Below are 23391 nucleotides of genomic sequence, written 5' to 3'. Positions count from 1 at the left end.
TTGTAGTAGAGGGGGGGCAATGTGTAGTATAGTAGGTGGCGAGTGCGCAGACACTTCTGTACTTCCTGAGTGTGTATACATAGTCATCTGCTGCAATACTGCACTCTATTATTATACATGCACCCTGGGGTTAGGTTTTGTAGTAGAGGGGGGGCAATGTGTAGTATAGTAGGTGGCTAGTGCGCAGACACTTCTGTACTTCCTGAGTGTGTATACATAGTCATCTGCTGCAATACTGCACTCTATTATTATACATGCACCCTGGGGTTAGGTTTTGTAGTAGAGGGGGGGCAATGTGTAGTATAGTGGCAGGTGGTAAGGAGTGGCTTTATTAAAGGGACACTAAACCCATTTTTTTTTCTTTCATGATTCAGATAAAACATGCAATTTTAAGCAACTTTCTAATTTACTCATATTTTCATTTTTTCTTTGTACTCTTGCTATCTTTATTTAAAAGCAGGAATGTAAAGATAAGGAACGTCCCATTTTAGGTTCAGCACCATGGATAGAGCTTGCTTATTGGTGGCTATATTTTGCTCCAGTTCAGATATCCTCAAAATGTGTCCTGTTAGGGAGGCCTGAAGACAGGTTTTATAGTATAAAGGCAGTTTTTATCTTGATCAGCGTTTCTTGCAGTATGTCAAGGTGATGCATTGCAATTGGACAAAAAAAAAATCATAATTTAAAAATCGTATAAAACAAATAAATTAAGTATTGAAATAAAAATACAAAGTACAAAATTGTTTAATCACATTAAAAATCGTACTGAAATTGTTCTTTAAACATATTTTTTCTTTTTTATTAAAATTCATATTGAAATTGTGCAGGAACCAGCAGAAATCATAATACTACTACCCTGTACATGCAAATAAATGAAATTCATACTTGTAGTACAAAATTCAAAGAGTATTTTCTTATTGTAAAATCAGTTTCCCCAGCCTCTGCTAGTGGGCTGAACAGGGGCATTCTATTGGTGTAGCTGAAATTTCTTCTCCAGGTCTGGCGTATTATCTAAACCTTTTCCTCCTGCAGATCTTGCTGTTGTTTCTCGCAAATTTAAAGGTGGCAAGATTGTGTCAAAATAATGGAATGACTAATTGCCCTAAAACATGTATACAAAAATAGAGCCGATTGTAAGATACTATGCACTAAAAAGCAGAGTAATCTCATTGGTATTGACTGCAATATTTAATTTGTAAAATGCATTCTGTCCCTAGTGAAGTTTCCCTTTCCAGCGAGCTCCATTACTTTCTATGGGAGGCATCTTGCAACTCACTGACACAACCCCTTTTTGATAGAATTCCCCCGAGGGCAGCCCCTGCGAGTGTTGGTGTGGGTCTCACCTAGCAAAGTTTTTAGAATTGGGTCCCAAGTCTTGATATGAAGGCACAACTGATACAAATTCTGCTTTAATTGTATTTACATGGAATGTAACTGTAGCTTGGTGTACACTAGCTTTTGCAGTTTGTTTAGACGGTTTCTATCACATTTTGACACAACCTCTGAAACGTAGCATTCCTTAGATAGATATGTAGAGGTAAAGGGATTTCTGAATATGCAAAGCTTTGAGAGTTCAGACACTCCCAAAGACGTTTGTTCAGCCCATTCTTTGTGATTACTGCTATACCCATTTTACATATCATAAACTTGTATGTTACAAGAATCATATTTCTAAATGCTGTGTATGTAGAAGATGCAAAATAATACTGACCTTTCATTCAGTGCTTTACTGTATTGCTTTCGTCTCACTTTCTCAGGGCCTGATATTCAAAATCTCACCACTCAGGTGAGGTGATCTAAGAAGCCTCGTCTGTATGGCAAGGCCTTTAAAAAAAAATATTTAGAAACACAAATTCTAACTTGAGAAATGTTTGTTGCTATATAGTGAAACAGAGACTCCTACATTACAATACAAGGTTCTAGAAAAATTCCCAAAGATTTTGTGTGATTTCTCTCCAAGCTGGCAAGGTTTTTAATATCAGACCCTCATTAATAAACATAATCCGTGTTCTCCCCAGGGCCTTTTTAATGGGCACACCACCTGGCTGATTTTACAGACCACCCAGCTAAAATTAGTTAGTATTAAATATTTCCAATCGCTGCTCAAAATATCATTACATCAATTTACGTTAAATTCACATTCTTGGTCTCCCATGACATCCTAGTTCCCTTGGGTCTTGCAAGTAGCATCTAACAAGGCTTCTAGGCTTGCTTTTTTGTTTAGTGCTAATTGTTGCATTTTTTTTTTGTGTTCTAAAATACAAATGCTAGTCCTATATTTATTTAAAACAATAATCTTTCTGATGGTACTATGTTGTATACAACAGTACTAACAACCTAAAACTACCTTTAGGTTGCAAGTTTAAGCTGTATTTTATAATATAAATATATATATCTCTATATATATATATATCTATCTCTATCTCTCTCTCTCTCTCTCTCTCTCTATCTCTCTATCTCTCTATCTCTCTATCTCTCTCTATCTCTCTCTATCTCTCTCTATCTCTCTCTCTCTCTATCTCTCTCTATCTCTCTCTATCTCTCTCTATCTCTCTCTCTATCTCTCTCTATCTCTATCTCTCTCTCTATCTCTCTCTATCTCTCTCTATCTCTCTCTCTCTCTATCTCTCTATCTCTCTCTCTCTCTATCTCTCTCTATCTCTCTCTATCTCTCTCTATCTCTCTCTCTATCTCTCTCTCTCTCTCTATCTCTATCTCTCTCTCTATCTCTCTCTCTATCTCTCTCTCTATCTCTCTCTCTATCTCTCTCTATCTCTCTCTATATATATCCTAAATAAATTAAGATATCCTTGTGTAAACTTGGTCCCCTCTCCGAGCTGTCACATTTTACAGATATTCTGAAACCAAAACCCTTTACATTTCCAAACCGTTTGGATAAACGGTTTTGTACCTTTTTAAATAATGCAAAAAAAAACAAAACAAAAAAAAACAATCATAACACAAATTTCTGCATTTGGGCCATTTGTGCATGCTCAAGTCTGTGAATTTTTGCACATGCTCAGTAGGAGCTGGTGACTCAAAAAGTGTAAACATAAAAGACTGCTCATTTTTTTTAATGGAAGTAAATTGGAAAGTTGTTTAAAATTACATGCTGTATCTGAATCATGAAAATTTTATTTGACCTGAGTGTCCCTGTATCTTGTTGATAGGATCCCCTTTTAATAATACAAATGGTTTTATATGGCATTTGTTTAATGAAATTAGAATTCTAAATGTTGCAGTGAACCATTTTAACACATAATCTGTTACTCTAAAATTGCTTTTTGTCCTCCCACTGTGACATAATGCAGCTCCTGGCACTGAAAGTGGAAGAAGAGGTTATCCCAGATCCTGAAGATGTAGCTGAGGGTGCCCAGAAGGCGGCTCTAGAGATGAGACTGGCAGAAGTGAAGGGGATTCTGGAGGCGTATTGGCTGACAGGTAATGCACATCTAATAGGAGCCTAAAAGGGAAATCAACCTACACAAATAGGAAGAGCACCTGAACCTACTTAGGTTTGATTTTCAACAATGGATACCAAGACAATTAAGTATTAAGTTGTTTAAAAATATATTCTCTGTCTGAATCATGAGTGACATGTTGGATTTCATGTCCCCTTAAGTTAAAGCTGTTTAAACTGATTTTGAAACTCCAAACATCCAATAACATCCCAATTTCCGTATTGATCACTGGCTGTCCCAGTTCTGTTGGTATATAGAGACTTGCTCCACAAGCCAAAAAAGAGACGGCAAAACACTATTATGTTTAAAATATAAACTTTTATCAGCAAAGAAAAGTAACTGTTATTTATGATTCCAGAGGCCAGGAAAATATTGCTTTGTTTTAGGCATCGGCCTGCGAGGCATCATTAGAACCTGTAGTCAAGTATGTAATTATTAGACGATTTAAAAAATTCTAAATGATTTACATTATAGTGCTTAGCTGCAAAATATTACTGTGTGTTTAACCCCTGCAAACACAAAGTCCAGAGCAGTATAACTACTGTGTGTTTGTGGTGGTTAAACACGCAGTAGTCTAGGGTCGATGTCTTAAAAAGACACGCTCTAACAGATTAAAGCATGCATTTTTTTTTTTACTATAATGGGCCTTTAACCCATAGACCGGGGATTTTACAGAAAAACTTGCCTAAAGTACCAGAGATTTTTCAGCATTTTTGCTATTACTCTTTTGGTGATATACTCCCCTTGGACTGAATAACTTCTTCAGACCAAGACAGGTTAAAAAGAGTTTGTTTATTGATTACACACTGCAGTATGGAGAGAAACAATACAAAGTTTTCTCTGGGGGTGGAGGGGGGCTATGGGGGTCAGTCCCCTTCCCAGGTATTTATACATTCCACATCTAGGCTATTACAGTTTATGATTGGCTAGCAAAAAAAATGCAAGGGTTTTAACAAATATGGTTACATCATAAGTAAATAACAGTTCTACACATCAGAATTGTAGGTTTTAGAGTGTTTGACCATATATCAAGAAAAAGGGCAAAGGTCAGGGATGAACTAGTGTGTACTTTTTATGAGACATTCCTTATGTTTACAAAGAAAGCATATTCTAAATGCTTACTAATTTATGGTTTACATACATATATTTGGCCTATCAAGATAACCAGGAACTTAACTGTTTACTGATACTAGCTGGAATGCAAGAATTTAAACAAGGATAGAAAAAGATTAGATTTAGAAAAAATAAACAGACATACACTCAGAACTAGCTACATTTTATAGCCTCATTAAACAAGACTGGCCTCTCCTGACTAATAATGCCCGCATACAAATTAACCCATTCAGACCTCACAAGGCACTGCAAAATACAGAGACAGGTATTGCTTATTATTTTCAACAACTCCATTTAAACAGATATACAGCCTTGTTTTATTTTTTTAATTTATCTATTTTTTTTTTTTTTATTCGACAACCCAAGGTGTTGATCTAGGCCCATTTAGGTATATTTAATTTGACTGTTTCGCCGGGAAATACGATCATATTATAAAAAAAATTGTTAACTTTTTCTCAAACTTTGGGGTTCTCACTGAAATTATTTACACACAACTACTGCTGGCATAATACAAATGGTTGTAAAAGCTTCTCTGGGTCCCCTTTTTCAGAAATTGCAGGCATTCATGGCTTTGCCATTGTTTTTTGGTAATTAGAATGCCGCCAATTGCAGCTGCTCCCCACTCTTCTAAAATTCCCGGCAGTGAAGGGGTTAATCAGGGTGCTTGTAAGGTTAATTTTAGCTGTGTTATAGAGGTTACCCTCCCATCTGACAATTCCCACCCCCTGATCCCTCCCAAAACAGCTCTCTTTCCTTGCTCACCCCCCCACTGGTCACCACCATCTTAAGTACTGGCAGACAGTCTCCCAATAAGCGGTTTAGGGAAAGTCGTTTGTTTTTTAATATTTATTTTTTTAATTTATTATATGGCACCTCCCTGATCCATTCCTCAAACAGTTCTCTCCTCACCTTTTTAGCATTATTGTGTAATGCATGTGCCTCCTTCACATCCAGAAACCTGTATAGCTACCTAAACAGCTCACAAGTAAAGTTTGCCTTTTACAAAATTCTTTGAGGGACCTCACAATACAGTACTAAGATCAACTTGTTAGGGTGGAGAGCTGTAGATCATCAAGACCTTGCTAGCTGTAAACAACGAATTTGAACATAACTCATATTTTGTTTTCATATTTTTTATTTAATATATCTATAACTATTGAATACACCACAGACATTTAGAGCAGGTGCGGTTCTGCAATATTTATATATTATCTTTAAAAAAAAAAATGCTCATTGCTACTTCTGCTCACTGTCTCTTAATATGCACAGGTACAACATTTTTTACTTTGCAAGGCAGTCTAGGATCAATATTTAACCATTTATTTCAGCTTTTTTCATATTCAAGGTATCAGTGGCAAGATGACAAAGAAAGGTGTGTGCATTTGTATCAGCACAGCCTACGAAGGGACATACCTGGATACATATAACCTGGATTTGGTTATGCAGCCGACCCCGAGAATTGTTCATCATTCTGTCCCTCCCTTCATTCCTCTGGAGAAGCTGGCAAAAACACATTTAGAAAAGGACTTGAAACAATTCCTTATTGTTTTGTTTGAGCATTTAAATGCATACGCTGGGAGGAAATACCAGGCTGATCAACTTCAGGTGAAAAAACAAGTGCATGTCTTTTCACAAAAATAACTGTTAAGTGCTTTTCAACATTACTCATGTGTATGTATGTGTGTGTGTGTATGTATGTATGTGTGTGTGTGTGTATATATATATATATATATATATATATATATATATATATATATATATATATATATATACACAGTTGTGCTCATACGTTTACATACCCTTGCAGAATTTATGATTTCTTGGCCATTTTTCAGAGAATATGAATGATAACACAAAAACTTTTCTTTCACTCATGGTTAGTGTTTGGCTGAAGCCATTTATTATCAATCAACTGTGTTTACTCTTTTTAAATCATAATGACAACAGAAACTACTCAAATGACCCTGATCAAAAGTTTTCATACCCTGGTGATTTTGGCCTGATAACATGCACACAAGTTGACGCAAAGGGCTTTGAATGGCTATTAAAGGTAACCATCCTCAACTGTGATCTGTTTTCTTGTAATTAGTGTGTGTGTATAAAAGGTCAATGAGTTTCTGCACTCCTGACAGACCCTTGCATCTTTCATCCAGTGCTGCACTGACGATTCTGGATTCTGAGTCATGGGGAAAGCAAAAGAATTGTCAAAGGATCTGCTGGAAAAGGTAGTTGAACTGTAACAGGAAAGGGATATAAAAAGATATCCAAGGAATTTAGAATGCATATCGGCAGTGTTCAAACTCTAATAAAGAAGTGGAAAATGAGGGGTTCTGTTGAAACCAAATCACGGTCAGGTAGACCAACTAAAATATCAGCCACAACTGCCAGGAAAATTGTTCGGGATGCAAAGACAAACCCACAAATAACTTCAGGTGAAATACAGGACATGTGGTGTGGCTGTTTCAAGATGCACAATAAGGAGGCACTTGAAGAAAGATGGGCTGCATTGTCGAGTTGCCAGAAGAAAGCCATTACTACGCAAATGCTACAAAGTATCCTGCTTACAATACGCCAAACAGCACAGAGACAAGCCTCAAACCTTCTGGCACAAAGTCATTTGGAGTGATGAGACCAAAATTGAGCTTTTTGGTCACAACCATAAACGCTACATTTGGAGAGGAGTCAACAAGGCCTATGATGAAAGGTACACCATTCCTACTGTGAAACACTGAGGTGGATCGCTGATGTTTTGGGGATGTGTGAGCTACAAAGGCACAGGAAATTTGGTCAGAATTGATGGCAAGATGAATGCAGTATGTTATCAAACAGAACGCCTCATTTTCTACTTCTTGATTAGAGTTTGAACACTGCTGATTTGCATTCTCAATTCCTTGGATATCTCTTTATATCCCTTTCCTGTTTTATACAGTTCAAATACCTTTTCCCACAGATCCTTTGACAATTCTTTTCTCCAACATTGGTGTGTCCGGTCCATGGCGTCATCCATTACTTGTGGGATATTCTCCTCCCCCACAGGGAAAGGCAAGGAGAGCACACAGCAAGAGCTGTCCATATAGTCCCTCCCAGGCTCCGCCCCCCCAGTCATTCTCCTTGCCGCTCTGAACAAGTAGCATCTCCTCGGGGATGGTGAGGAGTTTGTGGTGTTTAGTTGTAGTTTTTTTTTTTATTCTTCTATCAAGAGTTTGTTATTTTAAAATAGTGCTGGTATGTACTATTTACTCTGAAACAGAAAGAGATGAAGAGTTCTGTTTAAAAGAGGTGTATGATTTTAGCAGCAGTAACTAAAATCAATTGCTGTTCCCACACAGGACTGTTGAGATGAGAGAACTTCAGTTGGGGGGGAACAGTTTGCAGACTTTTCTGCTCAAGGTATGACTAGCCATTTTTCTAACAAGACTGTGTAATGCTGGAAGGCTGTCATTTTTCCCTCATGGGGATCGGTAAGCCATTTTCTTAGTCAAAAATCAAACAGAATAAAGGGCTTATTATGGGCTATAAACTGGTAGACACTTTTAGGGGCTAAATCGATTGCTTTATATAAGTATTATATGCAGTTTGAAGTTGAATTTCACACTTTTATAACATTGGGGAACGTTTTTAGCACCAGGCACTTTTTATGACACCTTCCCAGTCAGGAAGGGCCTTTCTCTGTAGTAGGCAGAGCCTCATTTTCGTGCCATTATTGCGCAGTTACTTTTGAGTACAGTACATGCAGCTGCATGTGTGAGGGTCTGGAATACACTAAAAACGTTCCTAGAAGGCTTCATTTGGTATCTTATACCCCCCTGGGATTGGTGAAGTCGCAGCAAAGGCTGTGGCTGGGACTGTAAGGGGGTTAAAATTGTAAACGGCTCCGGTTTCAACATTTTAAGGGTTAACAGCTTGAAAATTGGGGTGCAATACTTTGAATGTATTAAGACGTGGTGAAAATTTGGTAAAGATTGGATAATTCCTTCATAGTTTTTCACATATTCAGTAATAAAGTGTGCCCTGTTTAACATTTAAAGAGACAGTAACAGTTTTGTTTTAAAACGGTTTTTGTGCTTTATTAACCAGTTTAAGCCTGTTTAACATGTCTGTACCTTCAGATAGATCATGTTCTGTATGTATAGTAGCCAATGTGGTTCCCCCTTCAAATATGTGTGATAATTGTGCCATAGCGTCCAAACAAAGTAAGGACAGTACTGTCACAAATTGTAAAGTTGCCCAGGATGATTCCTCAGATGAAGGAAGTAGACATAGTTCTACATCATCTCCTTCTGTGTCTATACCAGTTATGCCCGCGCAGGCGACCCCTAGTACTTCTAGCGCGCCAATGCTTGTTACTATGCAGCGATTGACGGCAGTAATGGATAATTCCATAGCTAATATTTTATCCAAAATGCCAGCATTTCAGAGAAAGCGCGATTGCTCTGTTTTAAACACTGTAGAGCAGGAGGGCGCTGATGATAATTTTTCTGTCATACCCTCACACCAGTCTGAAGTGGCAGTGAGGGAGGGTTTGTCAGATGGGGAAATTTCTGATAGGAAGAATTTCTCAGCAGGCAGAACCTGATGTTGTGACATTTAAATTAGAGCATCTCCACGCATTACTTAAGGAGGTGCTATCTACTCTGGATGATTGTGACAATCTGGTCATCCCAGAAAAATTGTGCAAGATGGACAGGTTCCTTGAGGTCCTGGTGCACCCTGATGCTTTTCCGATACCTAAACGGGTGGCGGACATAGTGTATAAGGAGTGTGAGAAGCCAGGCATAGCTTTTGTCCCTCCTCCTATATTTAAGAAATTGTTTCCTATGGTCGACCCCAGGAAGGACACATGGCAAACAGTCCCTAAGGTCGAGGGGGCGGTTTCTACTCTAGCCAAGCGCACGACCATTCCTATTGAGGACAATTGTGCTTTCAAAGATCCTATGGATAAAAAATTGGAGGGTTTGCTTAAAAAGATTTTTGTACAGCAAGGTTAACTCCTTCAACCTATTTTGTGCATTATTCCTGTCACTACAGCGGCGTGGTTCTGGTTCGAGGAACTGGAAAAGTCGCTCAGTAGGGAGACTCCGTATGAGGAAGTCATGGATAGAATTAACGCACTTAAGTTAGCTAATTCCTTTATTTTGGACGCCGTTTTGCAGTTAGCGAGGTTAGCGGCTAAAAATTCAGGGTTTACAATTGTGGCGCGCAGAGCGCTCTGGCTAAAGTCTTGGTCGGCGGATGTATCTTCCAAGACAAAATTGCTTAATATCCCTTTCAAGGGTAAGACCCTTTTTGGGCTAGAATTGAAAGAGATTATTTCAGACATCTCTGGGGGAAAGGGCCATGCCCTCCCACAAGATAAACCTTTCAAGGCTAAGAATAAGTCCAATTTTCGTTCCTTTCGCAATTTCAGGAACGGACCGGCTTCCAACTCGGCAGCCTCTAGACAAGAGGGTAACGCTTCCCAGACTAAACCAGCTTGGAAATCAATGCAAGGCTGGAACAAGGGTAAACAGGCCAAGAAGCCTGCTGCTGCTACCAAAACAGCATGAAGGGGTAGCCCCCGATCCGGGACCGGATCTTGTAGGGGGCAGACTCTCTCTCTTTGCTCAGGCTTGGGCAAGAGATGTTTAGATCCCTGGGCACTAGAAATAGTCTCTCAGGGTTTTCTTCTGGAATTCAAGGAACTACCTTCAAGGGGAAGGTTCCACATGTCTCACTTATCTTCAAACCAAATAAAGAGACAGGCATTCTTACATTGTGTAGAAGACCTGTTAAAGATGGGAGTGATACACCCAGTTCCAACTGTGGAACAAGGTCAGGGGTTTTTACTCAAATCTGTTTGTAGTTCCCAAAAAAGAGGGAACTTAGACCAATTCTGGATTTCAAAATTCTAAACAAATTTCTCAGAGTTCCATCGTTCAAAATGGAAACCATTCGAACAATTTTACCTACAATCCAGGAGGGTCAATTTATGACTACCGTGGATTTAAAGGATGCGTATCTACATATTCCTATCCACAAAGATCATCCAAGGATTTTCACAAAGGTGCTAGGGTCCCTTCTAGCGGTTCTAAGACCAAGGAGTATTGCAGTGGCACCTTATCTGGACGACATTCTAATCCAAACGTCGTCTCTTTCCAAAGCAAAGGCTCATACAGACATTGTTCTAGCCTTTCTCAGATCTCATGGGTGGAAGGTGAATGTAGAAAAGAGTTCCCTGTCTCCGTCGACAAGAGTTCCCTTCTTGGGAACGATAATAGATTCTTCAGAAATGAAGATCTTCCTGACAAAAGTCAGAAAGTCAAAGCTTCTAACGCTTGTCAAGTTCTTCACTCTATTCTGCAGCCTTCCATAGCTCAGTGCATGGAAGTAGTAGGGTTGATGGTTGCAGCAATGGACATAGTTCCTTTTGCTCGAATTCATCTAAGACCATTACAACTGTGCATGCTCAAGCAGTGGAATGGGGACTATACAGACTTGTCTCCAAAGATTCCAGTAGACCAGATGACCAGAGACTCACTCCGTTGGTGGTTGTCACAGGATCACCTGTCTCAGGGACTGAGTTTCCGCAGATCAGAGTGGGTCATTGTCACGACCGACACCAGTCTATTAGGCTGGGGCGCGGTCTGGGATTCCCTGAAAGCTCAGGGTCTATGGTCTCGGGAAGAGTCTCTTCTCCCGATAAACATCCTGGAACTGAGAGTGATATTCAATGCTCTCCGGGCTTGGCCTCAACTAGCGAAGGCCGGATTCATAAGATTCCAGTCAGACAACATGACGACTGTAGCTTACATCAACCATCAAGGAGGAACAAAGAGTTCCTTGGCGATGAGAGAGGTATCCAAGATCATCAAATGGGCGGAGGATCACTCCTGCCATCTATCTGCAATTCACATCCCAGGAGTAGACAACTGGGAGGCGGATTATCTGAGTCGTCAGACTTTCCATCCGGGGGAGTGGGAACTCCACCCGGAGGTTTTTGCCCAGTTGACTCAATTATGGGGCATTCCAGACATGGATCTGATGGCGTCTCGTCAGAACTTCAAGGTTCCTTGCTACGGGTCCAGATCCAGGGATCCCAAGGCGACTCTAGTGGATGCATTAGTGACGCCTTGGTAGTTCAACCTAGCTTATGCGTTTCCACCGTTCCCTCTCCTTCCCAGGCTTGTAGCCAGGATCAAACAGGAGAAGGCCTCAGTGATTCTGATAGCTCCTGCGTTACCACGCAGGACTTGGTATTCAGACCTGGTGAATATGTCATTGGCTCCACCAGGGAAGCTACCTTTGAGACAGGATCTTCTAGTACAAGGTCTATTCGAACATCCAAATCTAGTTTCTCTCCAGCTGACTGCTTGGAAATTGAACGCTTGATTTTATCCAAGCGCGGGTTTTCAGATTCAGTGATAGATACTCTGGTCCAAGCCAGAAAACCTGTGACTAGAAGGATTTACCATAAAATATGGAAAAGATATATCTGTTGGTGTGAATCCAAGGGATTCTCATGGATTAAAATTCCCGGGATCCTCTCTTTTCTCCAAGAAGGTTTGGATAAGGGATTGTCAGCGAGTTCTCTAAAGGGACAGATTTCTGCTTTATCTGTCTTGTTACACAAACGACTGGCAGCTGTGCCAGATGTACAAGCTTTTGTACAGGCTTTGGTCAGACTCAAACCTGTTTACAGACCTTTGACTCCTCCCTGGAGTCTAAATTTAGTTTTTTCAGTTCTTCAAGGGGTTCCATTTGAATCCTTACATTCCATAGATATCAAGTTACTATCTTGGAAAGTTCTGTTTTTGGTTGCTTCTGCTAGAAGAGTTTCTGAATTATCTGCTTTGCAGTGTGATCCACCCTATCTGGTGTTCCATTCAGATAAGGTTGTTTTGCGTACCAAGCCTGGTTTTCTTCCAAAAGTTGTTTCCAACAAGAATATTAACCAGGAAATAGTTGTCTCTTCTTTGTGTCCGAACCCAGTTTCAAAGAAGGAACGTTTGTTACACAATTTAGATGTAGTCCGTGCTTTAAAGTTCTATTTAGAAGTAACAAAGGATTCAGACAAACTTCTTCTTTGTTTGTCGTTTATTCTGGTAAGAGGAGAGGACAAAAAGCTACTGCTACCTCTCTTTCTTTCTGGCTGAAAAGCATTATCCGATCGGCTTATGAGACTGCCGGACGGCAGCCTCCTGAACGAATCACAGCTCACTCTACTAGGGCTGTGGCTTCTACATGGGCCTTCAAGAACGAGGCTTCTGTTGATCAGATATGTAAGGCAGCGACTTGGTCGTCTCTGCACACTTTTGCCAAATTCTACAAATTTGATACTCTTGCTTCTTCAGAGGCTATTTTTGTGAGAAAGGTTTTGCAAGCCGTGGTGCCTTCTGTTTAGGTAACCTGATTTGCTCCCTCCCTTCATCCGTGTCCTAAAGCTTTGGTATTGTTTCCCACAAGTAATGGATGATGCCGTGGACCGGACACACCAATGTTGGAGAAAACAGAATTTATGCTTACCTGATAAATTTCTTTCTCCAACGGTGTGTCCGGTCCACGGCCCGCCCTGGTTTTTTAATCAGGTTTGAAAAATTTATTTCTCTATACACTACAGTCACCACAGCACCCTATAGTTTCTCCTTTTTTCTCCTAACCGTCGGTCGAATGACTGGGGGGCGGAGCCTGGGAGGGACTATATGGACAGCTCTTGCTGTGTGCTCTCCTTGCCTTTCCCTGTGGGGGAGGAGAATATCCCACAAGTAATGGATGACACCGTGGACCGGACACACCGTTGGAGAAAGTAATTTATCAGGTAAGCATAAATTCTGTTTTTTCTTTCCCCATGACTCAGAATCCAGAAACGTCAGTGCAGCACTGGATGAAAGATGCAAGGGTCAGTCAGGAGTCCAGAAACTCATTGACCTTTTATACACACACACTAATTACAAGCAAACAGATCACAGATAAGGATGGTTACCTTTTTAATAGCCATTCAAACCCCTTTGTGTCAACTTGTGTGCATCTTATCAGGTCAAAATCACCAGGGTATGTAAACTTTTGATCAGGGTCATTTGGGTAGTTTCTGTTATCATTATGATTTAAAAAGAGTAAACACAGTTGATTGATAATAAATGGCTTTAACCAAACTCTAACCATGAGTGAAAGAAAAGTTTTTGTGTTATCATTCATATTCTCTGAAAAATGGCCACGAAATCATAAATTCTGCCAGGGTATTTAAACTTATGAGCACAACTGTATATGTGTGTGTGTATATGTGTGTATGTGTGTATATGTGTGTATATCTATCTCTATATACAAACACACATTTTTTTATTTTTTTATACACACACATAGATATGTATGTATGTATATATATATATATATATATATATGTGTGTGTGTATGTATGTATATATGTATGTGTATATATATGTATATATGTATGTATATATGTGTATATATATATATGTATATATATATATATATATATGTATAAGTCTACACACCCCTGTTAAAATGTCAGGTTCCTGTGATGTAAAATAATGAGACAAAGATAAATCATTTCAGAACTTTTCCCACCTTTTTAATGTGACCTATAAACTGTACAACTCAATTGAAAAACAAACTGAAATCTTTTAGGTGGAGGGAAGAAAAAAATAAATAAAATAATGTGGTTTCTTAAGTGTGCACTTATAACTGGGGATGTAGCTGTGTTCAGAATTAAGCAATCGCATTCAAAATCATGTTAAATAGGAGTCCATATACACCTGCCATCATTTAAAGTGCCTCTGATTAACCCCAAATAAAGTTCAGCTGCTCTAGTTGGTCTTTCCTGACATTTTCTTAGTCGCATCCCACAGTAAAAGCCATAATCTACAGAGAGCTTCCAAAGCATCAGAGGGTTCTCATTTTTAATAGGTATCAGTCATGAGAAGGGTACAAAAGAATTTCCAAGGCATTAGATATACCATGTAACACAGTGAAGACAGTCATCATCAAGTGGAGAAAATTTGGCACAACAGTGACATTACCAAGAACTGGATGTCCCTCCAAAATTGATGAAAAGATGAGAAGACAACTGGTCTGGGAGGCTACCAAGAGGCCTACAGCAACATTAAAGGAGCTGCAGGAATATCTGACAAGTACTGGCTGTGTGGTACATGTGACAACAATCTCACGTCATCTTCATATGTCTGGGCTAAGGGGTAGAGTGGCAAGATGAAAGCCTTTTCTTACGAAGAAAAACATCCAAGCCAGGCTACATTTTGCAAAAACACATCTGAAGTCTCCCAAAAGCATGTGGGAAAAGGTTTTATGGTCTGATGAAACCAAGGTTGAACTTTTTAGCCATAATTCCAAAAGATATGTTTGGCGCAAAAACAACACTGCACATCACCAAAAGAACACCATACCCACAGTGAATCATGGTGGTGGCAGCATCATGCTTTGGGTCTGTTTTTCTTCAGCTGGAACTGGGGCCTTAGTCAAGGTAGAGGGAATAATGAACAGTTCCAAATACCAGACAATATTGGCACAAAACCTTCAGGCTTCTGCTAGAAAGCTGAACATAAAGAGGAACTTCATCTTTCAGCATGACAACGACCCAAAGCATACATCCAAATCAACAAATGTAATGGGTTCACCAGAAGAAGATTAAAGTTTTTGGAATGGCCCAGCCAGGGCCCAGACCTGAATCCGATTGAAAATCTGTGGGGTGATCTGAAGAGGGCTGTGCACAGGAGATGCCCTCGCAATCTGACAGATTTGGAGTGTTTTTGCAAAGAAGAGTGGGCAAATCTTGCCAAGTCAAAATGTACCATGCTGATAGACTCATACCCAAAAAGACTGAGTGCTGTAATAAAATCAAAAGATGCTTCAACAAAGTATTAGTTTAAAGGTGTGCACACTTATGCAACCATATTATATTTTTATATTTTTTCTTCCCTCTACCTAAAACTTTTCAGTTTGTTTTTCAATTGAGTTGTACAGTTTATAGGTCACATTAAAGGTGGAAAAAGTTCTGAAATGATTTATCTTTGTCTCATTTTGTTACATCACAGAAACCTGAGTTTTTTGTTTTTTTTAACACATACATACATACATACATACACACACACACACATACACATACACATTATATTTTTTCAGTCATGTGACTACTATTGAAAAGCAGTGCACTAATTAAAATAGCCAGTAGGTGGAGCTGTTCGCTTGAGTTGCAGCAAAGTTATGCATGCTTAGCAGACTTAAAATTAATCTGTGTACACAGAACAGACCTTAGCTATCGAGCAACAAGTTCTAACAACCACTTCCCTATTGTCTTCCTCTCCAGCTGCTTGAGATGAGGGTGCCTAACTGCCTATTAACCTAAATATAAATAAATAAATATATAAAATGTCTTAAACTGGATTGCACAATCATACCACAGGTAATGCCAAGGTGCACTGCTAGCACAAAATCCAAATACTTCCAAAAAGCAGGCACTCACTGGGCTTTTCTTAAAACATATAAATTTATTTCCTTAAGTTAAAAGACAAATGTTTCGGCACTGCATTGTGCCTTTGTCAATGTCACAACAAAACGAGAACCGTTTTGTTGTGACATTGACAAAGGCACAATGCACTTATTAATCTGTGTACACAGAACAGACCTTAGCTATCGAGCAACAAGCTCTAACAACCACTTCCCTATTGTCTTCCTCCCCAGCTGCTTGAGGTGAGGGTGCCTAACTGCCTATTAAAATATATATATATGGATTTCTTTCTACTTATTACTATATATATATATATATATATATATATATATATATATATATATATATATATATATATATATATAAAATCTTCAGCAAAAACAGGAACCAGGCAGATTTCTTCAAAAAACACTGACGTTTTGGGGAGTAAACCTCCCCTTCCTCAGAACATAAAGTGTACAAACACACTGCACCTTCAATACGCAAACAAACAAATACACAAACACCTCCCACTTCCTGTTCAGAAAAAGCACCAACCTCTCACTACTTCAGGTTCAAAGTGCATGACCCGGCAGTGCTTAAACCAAGTACTTCCGGTATGTGTTTACATTTCAGTGCCAATAATACTCTTTATTTGAAAACCCACACATTATCTCATTGTGTACATACTGAGTGTTAATACATTGTGTCATCAACACTTATAATTATAATCCAACATATGCACCCTTATAAATATTCATCCATATTATGTTATATCAAACTCCGGAAGTTAAACAACCATTTCCGGTGCATCGTAGTGAACATACAGTGTATCGCCCATACAATTAATACCTTAATTCAATCTAGTGCCATTCTGTAACTTAATACACGTGTTTATATAGTCTTAATCCTTGTAAGAAACCACGCACTCAGTGTCCAAACATACCCTCATGTTTTCCTAAGCGTGCGTATCATGAGGCCGCCACCGGAAGTTACGTCCCTTCCGGTTTCGGTAACTAACGTGACATGTATTATAGCGCCAAGCATGCTGTGTAGTGTTGATCTGCTTCATCCTAGCCTGAACAGGTACCGAGCACACCACTCATAGAAAATAATAGGAATTTTGTGCCACTAATGCAACCACAGTGATCAAGGAAAAATTTACAAACAACCCATTAGAAAATTGGAACAAATGTCAGCATATATCTTATAAATAGGATATCCAAATCTTCACTAATACACATCTATATGTGTCTCTATCGCACGATGTGTATATTTATCTACCATACTCTACATATTACACAATAGTATTAATTTTCACATGCTGCTACATATACTTTAAGTCATTCGTAAACCCGATTGCTCTTATGTCTTAACACCAATGCAATTCAATGTTGTCATAGATGAGAATATCTAGGCTGTCCCCGTGTGTACAGTGAATGACCGTCATCCAACCCGCAGGTCTCGGGCAGAGACACTAGGGAATGGCATGAACCACATCATGATCCATGTCACCTCCCAAGTTCCCCTCTGACCACACTAGCACACAGCCCCACCCTCCGGACACAATGTATTAACACTCAGTATGTACACAATGTGATAATGTGTGGGTTTTCAAATAAAGAGTATTATTGGCACTGAAATGTAAACACATACCGGAAGTACTTGGTTTAAGTACTTCCGGGTCATGCACTTTGAACCGGAAGTAGTGAGAGGTTGGTGCTTTTTCTGAACAGGAAGTGGGAGGTGTTTGTGTATTTGTTTGCTTATTTAAGGTGCAGTGTGTTTGTACACTTTATGTTCTGAGGAAGGGGAGATTTACTCCCGAAACGTCAATAAATTTGACCCCTGTTTTTTAAGAAATCCTGCCTGCTTCCTGTTTTTGCTGAAGATTGTTTGTTTATTTCACAGAACCTTCAGGTGGTTGTCTTATGGAGGGCAGATTCACATAGTGTGGTGTGTATATATATATATATATATATATATATATTTTTTTTTATTATTTATACAGGACTGAAATGATGATGATCATGGTTGTGTATATAATTATTAAATGTATTAGGTAGGCCACACAATCCGGAAGCTTAAAAACGTTAGCTTTTTACTTTCAAAACCAGATTTATACATTCTACAAAGCAATTTTATATATAGTGATATTATTTTTAGTACTTGTGGTGTGTATATTGCCTTGTGCCCAGTATAAGTGGGTTGACACTCCCAGAAATCTTTAGACCTATTCCCTTTTCTAGTGTCAGTTCATGTATTGCCAATCTAGGTCCTGTTTGGAGAGAAATAAAAAGAAAGAGGCTCCTTGAAAAATTGTCTGTGCATAAGACCTGCATAAACAGTATGTCTTGGAGGGTCCTCAAATTATACTACAGAAAGAATAACTCTAGTTCTCTGTCATATTCTCCACATATATTTAGCACTGATCACTTTGTATACGAAGGAATTTAGGAAAAGAAATAGGGGAATGGCCATTTTCAAGAACTTTCTACCAAATGCTACTTGCAAAGATAAGATAGATTCCTTAACTATTGGAATGTGTGCAAGGAAGACCAAATGGAAAACTTGCTGAATTTATCAACTGGGAATTTATTAAAAAGCCAACGCTTCAAAAGAATGAACCCATCACTTTAAAGATGGTGATTTATTTCTGAGCTCAAAGGCCATATGAGTAGTAGAGCAAATCCAATTAGCAAAGAAGAATAGCAACCAGAATATATGACGAGATTTTCTGTTTTTCTAGGTCGCTGCCAAATATTTAAGTGTTCTAAAACATCAGGCCAGCCTGAATGTCATTTTAAGCATTTTTGTGCCTTCGGGCAAAATTATAGAAGGACATTCTTGAAATTAGTATTCCAAGTATGTGCTACCTTCTGAAAAGATTAAACTGCCTTATCCTGATCTTATAAGGAGCACCAAAATTGGCCTAACTGTGGACAAAGCCGCAACCAAAATTATCTTGCAAGTTGTCTGACATTATTGACTTACATTGATTCAAAAAGATAATCTTGTGGAGGGATGTGACATTTGAAAACAGGTATTTTTTTTTTTTTTACTGAACCAGGACAATGCAAAAACATAATTCCAAAGAACGGAAGTTTCAAGGAGTTTAGAGTTTAACCAATGTCTACTACACATTTTATAACAGCAACGTCTGCAGAATAAATTGGTGAATTATACAGCAGATTCTTCTCTTCACACCCTTTGGCTAAAACTAGTTAAATTCCAAAGCAAGTCTTAGGTGTAAGTGGCTTACAGACCTGTAAACAGGTGTACACCACTTTATTAATTTTATTCTAATTGTGGGCTTAGTAAGCAAAGCCATCAGTGCAAACACTTTGGGGTCTTGGCAGTGAAATAAATTGTGAAACATAAGAGTAGGGTATGGGGGCTGTATCCAGTAATTCTGCCATACCAAAAAAATCTGATCTGAAAAACAGGTTAGAGCCAGAAGGGTGTGTATTCTTCATGTCTCACTTGATTGTATGAATCATGTGAGGAAGTAAAGCAAATTGATGAAGTTAAGGAAATATAACCCTCCATAACTATTGTATTTATTTTAAATATTTGCAGATGCTTTCTTCTGGTCTGATACTTCTATTTCCAGTTCACAACCTGCAAAATTTTAATTTCAGATAACTCCTTACCCTTGGACTGTATGTTTTTCAATTTCAATGCAAAGTTTCTGAAAGAGTGAATAACAGAATGTTATTAACAGTGATAGTCTCTTTCTAGTTCACCTCTCAAACAGTTTGTGGTTTTGTTTAATTATCAAACTGTGCTTTGCTTCTTTAAAATTGAAGAAAGAGTTGTGTTAATGTAAAGTTTTAGTCTGAAGTTTATATTTGTAACACTCATTATGTGGATGTTATTTAAAACATAGAAACCTATTATTGATTCTCTTTTTAACCGATTAGTCGATTAATCGAAAAAAATAATCGGCCGATTAATAGATTATGAAAATAATGGTTAGTTGCAGCCCTAATCTGATCATAAGACTGCTGAGAGAATCCATCTATAAGTTCAGGCTTGTATATGCACTGTCCGTCTATAAAAAGAACCAGCAGATGCCTCTCCACAGGTTTCTGAAAACCAATGTTATTGCTCAGAATAGTATAAATATGCTTTGCTAAGCTGAAATAGCCACATCAACTGCTGGAAAACCTCCACGGGTTTCAAAAGTGTTCAGGAGAAGGTTAATAGAAATTCAGTGGAGAAATTTTAAAAACATAGTGGAAACTGGGGAAAAAAGCACCGTCACTCTAAACTTCACATGAAAAAGTGTAGCCAAATATATATTGGGACATACAAGTCAAAATTAAACTTTCATGATTCAGATAAAGCATGCAATAAAAGAAATCCAGTTTACTCCTATTATCAAATTTACATTGTTCTCTTTGAATTGTTTGTGAAAAACTTTATATTATAGTATATTGAGACAGGTTAAGGAGGATGCATGTGTCTTATGCTCTATTTGGCAGTCATGTCAGCAACACTTCAAATGCTACTGCCATAAAGTGATTAAGCCTGGACCTACTTGAATATTCCTTTCAGCACAGGATACCAAGAGAACAAAGTACACTGTTAAAGAAATGCACTGGAAAGTATCTGAAACATGTCCTGTCTTAGGGTAAGATAACCTTCCTTATGCAGCCTCTTCACCAAATTGATATAACATATGATTACATGCCTCTTTATAAAGTATAGTCCTATCCGAAGGCCTGTAGTACCATGAGGAATCTGTATGCTTTAAATCTATAAAGTATCCTCAATGGTTCCCTTTGTATAAATTCCTCCTACTAATCTGAGGATTGACTAACACTAGCAAGCCCATGTAAACACATCAAACCATAATAGCAAGCCCATTTAATTGCATCAAACCATACAAGCAAGCCCATGTAAACACATCAAACCATACTAGCAAGCCCATGTAAACGCATCAAACCATACTAGCAAGCCCATGTAAACGCATCAAACCATACTAGCAAGCCCATGTAAACGCATCAAACCATACTAGCAAGCCCATGTAAACGCATCAAACCATACTAGCAAGCCCATTTAAACGCATCAAACCATACTAGCAAGCCCATGTAAACGCATCAAACCATACTAGCAAGCCCATTTAATCGCATCAAACCATACAGGCAAGCCCATGAAAACGCATCAAACCATACTGGCAAGTCCATGTAAACGCATCAAACCATACTGGCAAGTCCATGTAAACGCATCAAACCATACTGGCAAGCCCATGTAAACGCATCAAACCATACTGGCAAGCCCATGTAAACGCATCAAACCATACTGGCAAGCCCATGTAAACGCATCAAACCATACTGGCAAGCCCATGTAAACGCATCAAACCATACTAGCAAGCCCATGTAAACGCATCAAACCATACTAGCAAGCCCATGTAAACGCATCAAACCATTTGGTAGAAACAATAGAAAATTGTACAAACTTACAAAATTCTGATTACTGTGTCAGTCAAAATCCATACAGGAAAATCCTGGTAAACCACAGATATGTTTCTCCTTAACCCCTTAAGGATTAGGTGTAGTAGTCTCAGTATAGCTTAGCAATGCCGTCTGTATACATTACTACCCTAGCGATATAAGTATCGTGTGACTACCTTCCTTTATTTGCTGGATACAAATTCACTGCAACTTCCAGAGTCTTTGCACTTCATTGCACAGCAAAAGAGGCAGAAGAAGTGGCATTACAGAGCTTTATGGAGGGATCATAACTTTGTGTGAGTCTGTATGCTGGCCTGCCCTTTGGGCAGGGTGAGAGATGCCGACCCCAGGCTTTTGGGGCCCGTACCGTGAGGGTATGAGAAGGTGCAATGTTCATCCTGTATTTAGTTTATGAAGAAGTGTTTATGGTATCAAGAGGTGTAATATATAGCATTATTCTTTGATTTCCTGACTTCTGTCAGAAAAATCTTCATTGAAAAGGAATCTATTATGGTTCCCAAGAAGATTACCCTTGTATTTGGAACTAAGGAGCTTTTTTCCAAATTTACCTTTCATCCTTGAGATCGCAGGAAAGATAACATTTTCGTGTGGGATCTTGCTTGTTCAAAGGATGGTGCCTGGACCAGGATGTCGTCCAAATAAGGCGCCACTGCAATGCCCCGCAATCGGAGCACCGCTAGCAGGGATCCCAGAACCTTTGAAAAAATCCTGGGAGCTGTGGCAAGACCGAATGGAAGAGCCACGAACCGGAAGTGTTTGTCTAGAAATGCAAATCTTAAACTTGTGGTGATCCCTGTGTATGGGAACATGCAGGTACGCGTCCTTTTAAATCCACTGTTGTCATAAATTGACCCTCTTGGACCAAAGGAAGAATGGAACGAATAGTTTCCATCTTGAAGGACGGCACTCTGAGGAATTTGTTTAGACTCTTGAGATCTAAAATCGGTCTGAAGGTTCCCTCCTTTTTGGGAACCACGAACAGATTGGAATAGAATCCCAGACACCGTTCCTGCATTGGAACAGGAACTATCACTCCCAGGTTGGAGAGGTCCCGAACACAGTGTAAGAATGCCTCTCTTTTTGTCTTGTCTACAGATAATCTTGAAAGCAGAAACCTGCCCCTTTGAACTCCTAGTTTGTATCCCTGGGACACAATGTCTACTGCCCAGGGATCCTGAACATCTCGAACCCAAGCCTGAGCGAAGAATGAAAGTCTGCCCCCAACAAGATCTAGTCCCAGATCGGGGGCAGACCCTTCATGCTGCTTTTGATTCAATAGCAGGCTTTTTGGATTGTTTTCCCTTGTTCCAAGACTGATTGGGTCTCCAGGAAGGCTTGGACTGCTCCTGCTTGGAGGAGGAGGTGGAAGTATTTCCCTTGTTATTAAAAAAGGAACGAAAATTACTTTGACGTCCCTTTTGTTTATTTCTCTTATCCTGAGGGAGGAAATGTCCCAAATTATTTCCGTCAACGCCGGCCCAAACAAAGTCTTTCCTTTGTAAGGAATCACCAAAAGTTACGACTTAGATGACACATCCGCAGACCAGGATTTTAACCATAAGGCTCTGCGGGCCAGTACGGCAAAACCAGAAATCTTAGCTCCCAGCTTAATAACCTTAAAGGAAGCATCCGTGATAAAGGAGTTGGCCAACTTAAGGGCCTTTATCCTATCCTGGATTTCCTCGATTGTAGTGTCTGTCCGACTAGAATCAGACAATGCATCAAACCAGTATGCTGCTGCACTAGTGACAGTAGCAATACAAACCGCGGGTTGCCATTGTAAACCCTGGTGTACATACATCTTCTTGAGTAACCCCTCTAATTTTTTGTCCATAGGATCCTTAAAATCACAACTATCCTGTATGAGGATAGTAGTCCTCTTAGCCAGAGTGGAAATTGCCCC

General features: G+C 39.1%; 1 protein-coding gene across 1 annotated transcript in view; it reads left to right on the top strand.

The window, feature by feature from the left end:
- Positions 1-23391, top strand: part of CENPO (centromere protein O) — a 31329-nt gene that overhangs the window by 4056 nt on the left and 3882 nt on the right. Inside the window, exons 4-5 of the mRNA XM_053708913.1 lie at positions 3312-3441; positions 5920-6179. Of these exons, the coding sequence (XP_053564888.1) occupies positions 3312-3441; positions 5920-6179 (390 nt within the window). The remainder of the gene's footprint in view (positions 1-3311; positions 3442-5919; positions 6180-23391) is intronic.

This window comes from Bombina bombina, chromosome 4 (assembly GCF_027579735.1).
Source record: "Bombina bombina isolate aBomBom1 chromosome 4, aBomBom1.pri, whole genome shotgun sequence".
Lineage (NCBI taxonomy): Eukaryota > Metazoa > Chordata > Amphibia > Anura > Bombinatoridae > Bombina > Bombina bombina.
This window is presented reverse-complemented; position numbering and strand designations above follow the sequence as displayed.